We start from the raw sequence: 12,808 nt of genomic DNA on the forward strand, positions 1-12,808 counted from the left end.
ATCTTTTTTTTATTGATAAACTATCTAAATTATTTATTTGTTTAAGTGAGCTGTGCGCATTTGTTACACAACTGAAACTAAGAAAAAAAAAAAAACATTTTTAAAACCAAAATTAAAATATAAAAAAAAAAAAATAATAAAAAACAAAATGTATTACACAATTTTACTTCTGATTTGTTGGGATACCTCAGGAAAGTGCCTGAGTTGTGCCCGATTAGCAGACATACCCAGCCCAGGCATGTTAGAGGACTATAGCATTAACACGCTCCCATAAACATGCATACACATACTGCATACTAGAGCGCAGTAGGGCTAATTTGGGTTCGAGATATACGATCTTAATGAAATATGTAAAAATCCAATGGAATATTATTGAATACTCATAAACATATATTTTACATTTCAAAACTCCACGGTAATAAAGACAAATGCTCGGATGTGCGTGATGCCCTGATCAAGACTTATCTTACAAAGGCGACTACAACGGATTCTTTACGGTAATACACCCTTTGTGCATACATTTTCTATGAATGACAGAATCGAGGGTCTCCGAATCGAGTCAGGATTTTGTGATTTAGTAACCTCCATCATATATCACAGATGTCAGGCATCCCAACCTAGCCTAGCTTTACATTTGCAGATAACGTCCTTAAATAAAGCCAGATATAGTTATAGTACAGTTATCACAAATAAAAATCACGATTCGGTTGATTCGTGAATCAGTTCAGGAATCCCTACTTTGTCCGATAATATTAATTGAAATTTATTGGTCGATAAGCGATATTTATAGCAAAAATATCGATAGTGCGGCATAAACCTAATTTTTTTTGTTGATTTCGGATCCGCCAATTTTTTCGGTTATCGCATTAAGGAGGTTCCAATAGGGGTAAAAACAATTTTCATAAAATTTTGGGGACTGCCTGTAATGATTTCAGCTTTGTCGCAGTCAGCTGATTCAGGATTGCATTGTGAATTACAACAAGTAAGAAGACTCTAGTCGAGACTGCTCGACTAGGAGATACCCTGAACCCTCTAATCTAAGATTCTAATCACTCTGCACTTATTTTCGGCACACACGCACGTATTAGAACGCGCTCTGCTAACTGTGTAGTAGTGTAGTGTAGGCAACATTATAAAAATTTATTTGTTGAATAATTTAATTTCTAGATGTACAATCTTAATGATTCAAAGCGTAATTATATGGTGAAAATGTATGTACATTCCAAAGCACAAGTCTCTAGTACTTGAAATATGCCTTCTACAAAGGTGAGGGTGAGGGGTGGATATAGGGGTGAGAGGTAAATTACAACAAAAATCGAAATTATATAAAATACATATAAGTCTACATTTAAAATTTGCAAGCTCTAGCTCTAAAGGTGTAGGAGATAAATTTAAATAACTAGCTTTCGATAAGGTTTTTGATCGATAATAAAATATCGGGAGTAATTATCGATATATAGAGAAAAACTCGATATGCGCGTGATATACACGGACCTAGGAAAAAAAATTTCAAGTCTCTAGTTCTTATATCTTCTGAGATCGTTCATACATACGGACGGACGGAAGGGGCTAAATCGACTCAGCTCGTCGCCCTGATCAAGAATATATATACTTTATGGGGTCTGCCACGCCTCCTTCTGCCTGTTACATACATTTAACAAAACCATTATACCCTGATTTCCCATTGAAAATGGGTTCAGGGTATAACAAGTAAGAAAACTCTAGTCGAGAGTGCTCGACTAGATACTACACTGAACCCAAGACATAAAAATGCCCATTTAGTATGGCTGAAATTTCAATTTCGATGTATTTAAAAATTAAATACAAAACTCATTTAATAAAATATAAAAATATTTTGAAACAATTAAAAAAATTGCACCTATCGGGATTTGAACCGCGACTTCTCGATCGAGCGTCATTCAGCTAACACACTACACCACCTCACTTCTGCAAGCGGCGCTGACAAAACTCAAATAGATTCACTGCTGCACACTATCTACCAAAACTAAACGAAACTAACAGCTGATGTGATTCAACGAATGCTCTAGAAGAAGTTTGAATGTATGTGTGCACACGCATACGATGCTGTTGTAGCTGAGGCACGTGCGTTTGTTAATTGGCCAAATATTTGATTATTTTTTGACTGAACGGAATTTAATGAAACTTTCAGCATATGATCTACTTATTATATTGAATATTTTAGAAATTAAAAAAAAAAAATGAAAAATTATTCACAATTAGCTATAGTGGCATCTGACTTGAACTTGAATGTTTTTACTCGATAAAAACATAACGGGATGATTTATCGAATTTTAAAAGCAAACTCGACGTAGCGCTGTATATACGGTCTTCGAAAAAAAAAATTGAAGTCTCTCTTATATCTTCGGAAATCGACGCGTTCAAACATACGGACAGACAGACAGACGGACAGGGCCAAATCGACTAGTGCATACTAGAGCGCAGTAGGGCTAATTTGGGTTCGAGATATACGATCTTAATGAAATATGTAAAAATCCAATGGAATATTATTGAATACTCATAAACATATATTTTACATTTCAAAACTCCACGGTAATAAAGACAAATGCTCGGATGTGCGTGATGCCCTGATCAAGACTTATCTTACAAAGGCGACTACAACGGATTCTTTACGGTAATACACCCTTTGTGCATACATTTTCTATGAATGACAGAATCGAGGGTCTCCGAATCGAGTCAGGATTTTGTGATTTAGTAACCTCCATCATATATCACAGATGTCAGGCATCCCAACCTAGCCTAGCTTTACATTTGCAGATAACGTCCTTAAATAAAGCCAGATATAGTTATAGTACAGTTATCACAAATAAAAATCACGATTCGGTTGATTCGTGAATCAGTTCAGGAATCCCTACTTTGTCCGATAATATTAATTGAAATTTATTGGTCGATAAGCGATATTTATAGCAAAAATATCGATAGTGCGGCATAAACCTAATTTTTTTTGTTGATTTCGGATCCGCCAATTTTTTCGGTTATCGCATTAAGGAGGTTCCAATAGGGGTAAAAACAATTTTCATAAAATTTTGGGGACTGCCTGTAATGATTTCAGCTTTGTCGCAGTCAGCTGATTCAGGATTGCATTGTGAATTACAACAAGTAAGAAGACTCTAGTCGAGACTGCTCGACTAGGAGATACCCTGAACCCTCTAATCTAAGATTCTAATCACTCTGCACTTATTTTCGGCACACACGCACGTATTAGAACGCGCTCTGCTAACTGTGTAGTAGTGTAGTGTAGGCAACATTATAAAAATTTATTTGTTGAATAATTTAATTTCTAGATGTACAATCTTAATGATTCAAAGCGTAATTATATGGTGAAAATGTATGTACATTCCAAAGCACAAGTCTCTAGTACTTGAAATATGCCTTCTACAAAGGTGAGGGTGAGGGGTGGATATAGGGGTGAGAGGTAAATTACAACAAAAATCGAAATTATATAAAATACATATAAGTCTACATTTAAAATTTACAAGCTCTAGCTCTAAAGGTGTAGGAGATAAATTTAAATAACTAGCTTTCGATAAGGTTTTTGATCGATAATAAAATATCGGGAGTAATTATCGATATATAGAGAAAAACTCGATATGCGCGTGATATACACGGACCTAGGAAAAAAAATTTCAAGTCTCTAGTTCTTATATCTTCTGAGATCGTTCATACATACGGACGGACGGAAGGGGCTAAATCGACTCAGCTCGTCGCCCTGATCAAGAATATATATACTTTATGGGGTCTGCCACGCCTCCTTCTGCCTGTTACATACATTTAACAAAACCATTATACCCTGATTTCCCATTGAAAATGGGTTCAGGGTATAACAAGTAAGAAAACTCTAGTCGAGAGTGCTCGACTAGATACTACACTGAACCCAAGACATAAAAATGCCCATTTAGTATGGCTGAAATTTCAATTTCGATGTATTTAAAAATTAAATACAAAACTCATTTAATAAAATATAAAAATATTTTGAAACAATTAAAAAAATTGCACCTATCGGGATTTGAACCGCGACTTCTCGATCGAGCGTCATTCAGCTAACACACTACACCACCTCACTTCTGCAAGCGGCGCTGACAAAACTCAAATAGATTCACTGCTGCACACTATCTACCAAAACTAAACGAAACTAACAGCTGATGTGATTCAACGAATGCTCTAGAAGAAGTTTGAATGTATGTGTGCACACGCATACGATGCTGTTGTAGCTGAGGCACGTGCGTTTGTTAATTGGCCAAATATTTGATTATTTTTTGACTGAACGGAATTTAATGAAACTTTCAGCATATGATCTACTTATTATATTGAATATTTTAGAAATTAAAAAAAAAAAATGAAAAATTATTCACAATTAGCTATAGTGGCATCTGACTTGAACTTGAATGTTTTTACTCGATAAAAACATAACGGGATGATTTATCGAATTTTAAAAGCAAACTCGACGTAGCGCTGTATATACGGTCTTCGAAAAAAAAAATTGAAGTCTCTCTTATATCTTCGGAAATCGACGCGTTCAAACATACGGACAGACAGACAGACGGACAGGGCCAAATCGACTCAGCTCGTCGCCCTGATCAAGAATCTGCCACGCCTACTTCTGCCTGTTACATACATTTCAAGAAAACTATTATACCCTGATTTCCCATTGAAAATGGGTTCAGGGTATAAAAAAAAGAAGAAATTTTGTATTAATATTACTAACTTGTGCGCAAAATTTCAAGGCTCTATCTTTAAATTTACAACACTGCAGTGTTGGAAATCGAAACACAACTTCAACGCTCACTTACCGCTTCAATTTCCTGATCGAAGCGCACTGGACGCAGTCGACATAGCACCACGATTAGATAAATGAAGTTGATTCCAATGCCAAGGCCGGACCAGAGCACCACGTCCGGAGTGCACTCTATCAGGTAACCGTACATGCCCATCATGATGCAGCCGATGAGCATAGTAGCGCGCATCCACAGCGAACCGAAGGGTCCATGAGGCGCTAGAAACGCCAGAAAGAGGAAGGCCCAGCCCAGCTGAAAATAGAGATGATGCGGCTGTTGCCAGATCAGGCACTGTTCGATAGACCAGTCACCGGGATTTATGGAGCGCAGGGTGCCATTGTTGTCCCAGGTGATGGTGCCGCTGGCGGCACTTGTGCCTGCCGTGCTCTGTGCTATTAAGGTGCCAGCCGATGCTGCGGCCACTGCGCTGCTGCCGGCATTGGCTGCGGTGCTGCCGCCGCCAATCGCGACGCCAGCGCCGGTGCCAGCACCGATATCCATGCTGGCGCTGCTGCCGGCGCTGTTGATCAACGCCCCAACGCCGACGCCGGCTGCGCTACCCGCTGTACTGGGCATGGCGTTCACTTGGATTCGGTCGCTCTCGCTTTAGGACACGTTGCCCTACTCTCTCCCTCCTTGATTGCGTTGCCAGGCCTCGCTGCTCAGTCTACTTCCTCTCGGCGTTTTGTATTGTTTGTTTGATTCAGCAATTGAGTTTACCGTTGGTTGTTCTCTTCGCTAACCACTGTCTGTCTGTCAGCCTGACCGCGTGTCTGCCTTTGCTGTGTGCGTGGTCTGCTGCTGTCGCCGTATTTCACCTAGGATCACATTGTTGCACAGTTCACTCAAGACACTCTAGCTGCAAGTAAACAAAAAAAAAAAACATTATTGAACAAGTAAGCAAGCTCTAGTCGAGACTGCTCGACTACGAGATTCCCTGAACCCTTCGAGAAAGTGAGATAATTCAATAATGTAGCAGGCCAGTAAAAGATTTTAGGGACCAGTACTATGGTTAAAGATAGATCGAGAGAGCTAAGTTGGAGCTAGAAGAGTTGAGTTTAGGTTTGAAGAGCTAAGACTTGTAAAAGAATTTAAAGCGAAATAAAGTCATACTAAGGGATCTTATATGTAAATAACTTTTCTTGTGGATGGACAATCTTCATGATCGTGATTATTGATATTTCAATAATTCTGCGCGTCTTTCTGCTTACACGCATAAACACGCAGGGGCTGCTATAAGAACTTAATTGTTTAATAAATTTTCTTGTCAATGGACTTTCTTCATGAATTGTGGATATAACATTGAAATGCTTGCATGTGCCACAGCACAAGTCTCTAGTATTTGAAATACGCCTTTTACAAATAAAGTGACGATGGGGCGGATACAGGTGGGAGGTAAACTTGAACCAAAATCGAAATTCTATAAAGTACATATGAATCTACATTCTGCTCGAGCCTCAAGCAACGGAGCGGAGCAAATGGGAAGTGTTGATACGAATATATATACGCTTGGGTTAAATTTTATATTGCGCTTTAGATCCTCTTGAACCCATTGAAAATGAGAAATCAAGGCATAATGGTTTTGTTGAAATGTATGTAACAGGCAGAAGAAGGCGTGGCAGACCCCACAAAGTATACATATTCCTGATCACGGCGTCGAGCTGAGTTGATTTGGTCCTGTCCGTCTGTCTGTCTGTCCGTCTGTCCGTATGTTTGAACGCGTCGATTTCCGAAGATATAAGAGCTAGAGACTTGAATTTTTTTTTTTTTTAATGACCGTAATGCTTTTAAAATTCGATAAATGATCCCGTTATGTTTTTATCGAATAAAAACATTCAAGTTCATGTCAGATGCCACTATAACTAATTGTGAATAATTTTTCATTTTTTTAATTTCTCAAATATTCAATATGATAATGATCTACATATCATATCGAATATTTGAGAAATTAAAAAAAATGAAAAATCATTCACAATTAGTTATAGTGGCATCTGACATGAACTTGAATGTTTTTATTCGATAAAAACATAAGCTGAAAGTTTCATTAAATTCCGTTAAATCAAAAATGAATAAAAAATAATCAAATATTTGACCAATTAACAATCGCAGCAGCTACAACAGTATCGTATACGTGTGCACACATATATTCAAACTTCTTCTAGAACATTCTTTGAATCACATCAGCTGTTAGTTTCGTTTAGTTTTGGTAGTTGGCGCTGCAGCAGTGAATCTATTTCAGTTTTACCAGCGTAAAAAGGTGGCGTAGTGAGTAGCTGCGTGACGCTTGTTCAAGAGGTCGCGTGTTCGAATCCCGGGCGATGCAACTGATGTAAATTTTTTTAACTGTTTCAAAATATTTTCATATTTTATTAAATGAGTTTTGTATTTCATTTATATTTCTAAATACATTGAAATTTAAATTTTAGCCATACTAAGTGGGCATTTTTATTAGTTGGGTTCAGTGTAGTATCTAGTCGAGCACTCTCGACTAGTTTTATTACTTGATTTTAATTTCAATATATTTAAGGTGGTCCATCACCCCATCAATTATTTCGAAATTTCCGACACAAGCAGCAGCCATACAGTCCCATACCATAACAACACCACCGCCATGCTTCACTGTCTTGAGTGTGTGTTTTGGTTGGAGTGCCTCTCCGGTTCTTCTCCACATGCGAAGTCGCCCATCCGATCCAAATATATTATATTTGGACTCATCAGAGAAAAGTACATTACGCAAAAACTCGATTGGCGCATTTTCGTATTTTTTGCGATCTCCAAACGTTTTTTGCGACTAGCGCTGCTTACAATTGGTTTTCGTCTTGGCGTGCCTTTGGGACTTATACCCATTAGCTATTGTAGCCTTCATTACAGTTTCTGGGTGCACGACTTGATTTTTAGACTGTAGAATCTGTGTACATATCGTATTTGCGCTAACAAATGGCTCCGACGCGACTATTCTCTTAATATTTAGCCGATCTGCGTTTGTTAACTTGCTCGGCCTTCCGGATTTTCGTTTGTTCTCTACTCGCCCTTCGTATTTAAATCGTTCCATTACGGATTGGACCGTTGACTGACTGCGAGATAATATATTCGCCATTTCCGAATATGATTTTTGCTGTTTAACGTGCATATTTAAAACAAATAAGAACGTTGCAGTCGGGCGTTACCGACTACGGAATACTCATTTACATCCCATCAACAATTTAGTAGCTAAGTTTCGCTCTAATACTGTAGAAAGTCCGATTTGCCACGCCCCTACTGGGCGTTGAAACCTCATTTTTGGCCAGTTTTTAAAATGTGATAACGGTACCCTAACTACAAATTTTGAATGCTTACTCTCAAAAAATGTGAAAATTACAGGGTATTTTTCGATGTGCCACGCCCTAAAAATTGTTTTGGGTCACCGATAGAGGAGGTTACTGGTAACTTAACTATCTATATTTGAAGCTTGTAGCTATTATACTTTAGGATATATAAACTTTCGCGGTTTGCCTCGCCCCCTGTGGGCGGACATATATCCGACAAAACGTTGTGGTCTTGGGTAATCAGCCCGGGTATATATACAAAATTTGAGGTCTCTGACATCAATAGGCATTTTCCGATTTGCCACGCACCTAGTGGGCGGATCGGTAAAATTTTTACACTTTATAAATCGGAGAGATACACGAGTATGTGTTCCAAATTTCAAGTCTCTAGCATCAATAGCGCCGAAATAGATTGCGTTCATACGGATAGACGGACGGACAGCAAGACGGACATTGCACAAAACCAATATACTTATTCACTTTCGTGAATGAGTATAATTATTCACTTTCGTGAATGAGTATAATTAGTTGGCGTTCTAAAGTTAACCATTTCCCCGGCATTTTAAATTAATAGCTGTCTACTTAGCAATTCAATTTGAAGAAAATTTGTTGCAAAATGTGGCGAAATTATGCCCGAGCATGGAAATATATACATTGGAAAACAACCGTTATCATTTTCGATTTCTGTATGCAGCAAAAGTTCGAGGAAAGTACGGTGTACGAAGACTTTATTGGAGGCAAAAACGTGTTATACCTTTTAGTTATAACTATTAAACTAAGCAACATATAGACCCAATTCTTTTTGTAAATTAAGATTAATAATTAAGGTAATAAAACTGTATTACAATTTTTTTAGTTTCTTACTATATATACATATGTCTTATTCGTTCTCAAAGAAAAAATCTGGTGCTGTACGGAGACACTATTGGTGCACTGTATATATACAGTGACTCACACCTTATTTCGTGCAGTAGCATAGTAGAACTTTGAAACCGTATTCCCGCTAAACCAGTAAAGATATCCAAAAAATTAATGAGGTCTTATTTATTGGTTATTCATTATGTATTAACGCACTTCATTATTTTTGTATTCGGAAATGGTCAATATCCAATAAAATTGACGTCAAAACGGCCCTATTGGAGGAATGGCCAAAAATCTCCAGCGAAATCATCCGAAAATTGTTAAACTCGATGGAATCACGATTAAAAGAGGTGATTAAACAAAAAGGAGGTAAAAAAAAAATCCTAAGTTAAGAATTTTTTGACAATAAAATCATTGAAAGTGAAGTGCACGAAATAAGCTGTGACATGGAAGAGGCCAGTTATTTTAGTTTTCTTTAGTTTTAAACGTTATTAATTATAATACAAAAACAAGTAAGAAAGCTCTAGTCGAGACTGCCCGACTACGAGATCCCCTGAACCCTTCGAGCAATTGCTGCTTCAATCATTTTTCGCGTCTTTCTGCTTACGCAAGACACACACGCACACACACACACACACACACACGAGCATACACACACAAAAGCATAGTCTCCGATGATGCGGCGCTTGTCATAGCCGGCACTGGAGTACCTGGTCGCCGAAGCCGTGGAGCGGAATTTGCACGCGCCTGTGCGACACAACGCTATCAAGGCGAACAGCATTGCACGATGGCAAAGGAAGTGGAATAGCTCAGCTAAAGGGCGGTGGACGCACAAGCTTATCCCGGAGCTCGAACCATGGGTTAACCGCAAACACGGCGAGGTTAACTTCTATCTTTCGGAGATCCATTTGAGCCATGGATGCTTTCGGAGCTATTTGAAGCGCTTTGGTCACGAGGAAACTGACGAGTGCATCTGGTGCGGGCGAGGGCATGTGGAAGACGCCAACCACATCCTTTTCGTATCTGGACGGTTCCTGGAGGAGAGGCGTCGTCTAGAAGTGGTACTGGGCCGCTCCATCAGAGCGGACAACATAGTCAACGCCATGCTGGAATCGGAGGAAGCTTGGGAACTAACAAGCACCTTCGCGGCCACAGTGATGATGGAGCTGCGCAGACTCGAGCGAATAAGAAGACGAGCTGTACCAGGCTAAGGTAGCGCATAGTGCTTGCGAAGCAATGCTTTACGGTATCCGAGCCACCACCACCACCACTTGTAGTATAATAAGATTGTAAATAAACAAATATAAAAAATAAAAATAAAATAAAAAATAAAAAAAAAAAAAAAAAAACACACAAAAGCATAGGCACACACATCATACACACGCACACAAACACACACACACATATACGCACACAAGCACCCACGCCTAAACACGCATGGGCTGCAGTGGTGGCTTACTATGGGAACTCAATTGTTTAATAACTTTTCTTGTGGATGTATTTTCTTCATGAAACTTTCAAATTATAATTATAATATGGATATGCATGTATTTGTCAAAGCACATGTACTTGCTATTCACCTCCCTCCCTCTCCCATCACTACATATATCCACCCTTACACCACTAAGGTTGTGAAAAGAGTATTTCAAATACTAGAGACTTGAGCTTTGGCAAATCCATGCATTTCAATATTATAATCACGATCTGAAAGTTTGAAGTAATTTGAAGTTATTAAAGAATTAAGTTCCCATAGTAAGCCTACACTGCAGTGCACTGCAGCCAATGCGTGTTTATTCAATTCAATTTTTTTAAACACAAAAGATTTTTTAACCTATTACTGAGATATTCATATATGTCTATATTTATAAACAAAGATATAGAAAATGTATGCAGATAATAAAATATATATAATATAATATTGTTATATTCTAATTCTTCAAATTTTCAGCTGCATTTCCATTTATGTGCTCGCAGCCCTGGTATTTTCCTAATTTATGTACATATTATATATGTACATATGTACATGTATACTGACGCGTAGCGCAATAAAAAAAAAAAAAACAAAAAGAACATCACATCAATTGCATGCAGAGCAAATGCAATTGGTTTGCGTGGGGCCGACTCGGAGGAGGCAGTTTATGCTCGGGAAAGAGAGAGGGAGAGAAAGGGTCAATGTGTGTAGCATTGAAGTTGTTGGTGAGTTTCTTCTACTTCTATGACACATATCAAAGCATTCTTTCATTTTCTATTCACGTGTGCGTGTGCACGCAACTACTATCAGCACCACCAACACCATGAGCTGCAGCACCAATACTACTGCGCTACCCGCTTAGCCGGGCGTTGATGTTCGATTTTTCACCATTCTTGAAAATTTGACGAGCTGTATGTGCAAGCCTATGTTTGTATGTATGCAATTATATATATATATATATATATATATATATATATATATATATATATATATATATATATATATATATATATATATATATATATATATATATATATTATATATTATATATGAACTAAACATATAAAAACTGTATGCAGGGAATATAATATATAATATATTATAATATTCTATGAATTCTTCGCAATTTTAGTTGCATTTCCCATATACATACATATATGATTTTGATTCTGGCACCCATGCATATACATATACTTTTGCCAACTTACCAGATGAAGTTGTTGTTGCGGTTCGTACTGTTGTTGCTGCTGTTGCCGTAGGCGGTTCCCTGCGCTGAATAACCGTTGATATAGCGCTATTAATATTAATGTATATATATATATATATATATATATATATATATATATATATATATATATATATATATATATATATATATATATATATCATGCACACTTGCTCAGGCCGTTATGCGTTAAAAAAAAGTATTCAGAAAAAATAACAACACAAATGGTATATGTATTACAAACACAACATTGCTGTTAGCTGCTGATGCTGCTGCTGCGGCGACTGCCATTCGTTTTTGTTATGTACAAACATACTTTAATATCTTAACTAGTTTAAGTATATATGTATTTATATATTTGTATGTGTGAGTATTTTGTAGTTAGTATGCAGCTGGCCAGTGGCAAAACCCAATTTCTGTTTATCACACACACATGCACATGGATACGTTCCCACAAACAGACACACATGAGAGCACTGTGTTGTTAATTGCAATTAAATATTAACTTTACCAGTTGGAGCAAATGCGTGTCTTGAGTTGCTAAATAATAAAATAAAAAAAAATAAAACACTAGCACTTTAACTAAAAACAATAACAATAAGTCGGCAGAGCAACGACGACATCCGCGCGAGAGCAACGACAACGACGACCGCTGTTTAATGAATATGAGGGTTGCATCGCGCAGGTCCCGCTATCGTCGGCATTCGCAAGAGAGACTAAGCTATGGAAGATGTGACGTCACAGCGTAATATCTTTGAATTCGAACGGTAAGCAGCCGAAAAATTGTTGATTATTCTTTAACGTCAACTTACATTTTAAGAATTTTGATGTTCAAATATAAACATTAGCAATTACACATTAGTTAAAGTGTAAAGCACAATATTTTACAGTATTTGTAAACATTTTACACAAATCAATTTAGAAATATATATGTTGAGATATGAAAACAAGCTATATTTATATTTACTTCTGGATGGCCTTAGGTTATTCTTCTAAGATGCATCACATAACTTGTAAATAAACATTTAACTTGTGACGACATGCGCAGAGAGATTAATAAAGCCAACCACAAAATTCTTTACTCTATTGTGAGCGAGACGCATATGTATAGTATCGTTGTAAACATAATAAT

The 12,808-nt window shown here is 37.4% G+C and overlaps 1 protein-coding gene across 6 annotated transcripts in view; it reads right to left on the reverse strand.

Moving 5' to 3' along the window:
* Positions 1–12,352, reverse strand: part of bves (popeye domain cAMP effector bves) — a 38,863-nt gene extending 26,511 nt beyond the window's left edge. For 3 of the 6 annotated variants that reach the window (XR_016271422.1, XM_089476091.1, XM_089476090.1), the window contains exons 1-3: positions 12,188–12,352; positions 11,660–11,723; positions 4,830–5,673 (exon numbers count right to left, since the gene is read on the reverse strand). Coding sequence is in view for 5 of the 6 variants with exons in the window: in XM_089476091.1 (XP_089332217.1) it covers positions 4,830–5,390 (561 nt within the window). In the remaining variant the exon portion in view is untranslated. The remainder of the gene's footprint in view (positions 1–4,829; positions 5,674–11,659; positions 11,724–12,187) is intronic. The other 3 variants (XM_089476094.1, XM_089476093.1, XM_089476092.1) reach the window with 1 other exon arrangement.
* Between the last annotated feature and the right edge of the window lie 456 nt (positions 12,353–12,808).

Source organism: Drosophila arizonae, chromosome X (assembly GCF_054131065.1).
Source record: "Drosophila arizonae isolate 15081-1271.41 chromosome X, UAZ_ARI_1.0, whole genome shotgun sequence".
NCBI lineage: Eukaryota > Metazoa > Arthropoda > Insecta > Diptera > Drosophilidae > Drosophila > Drosophila arizonae.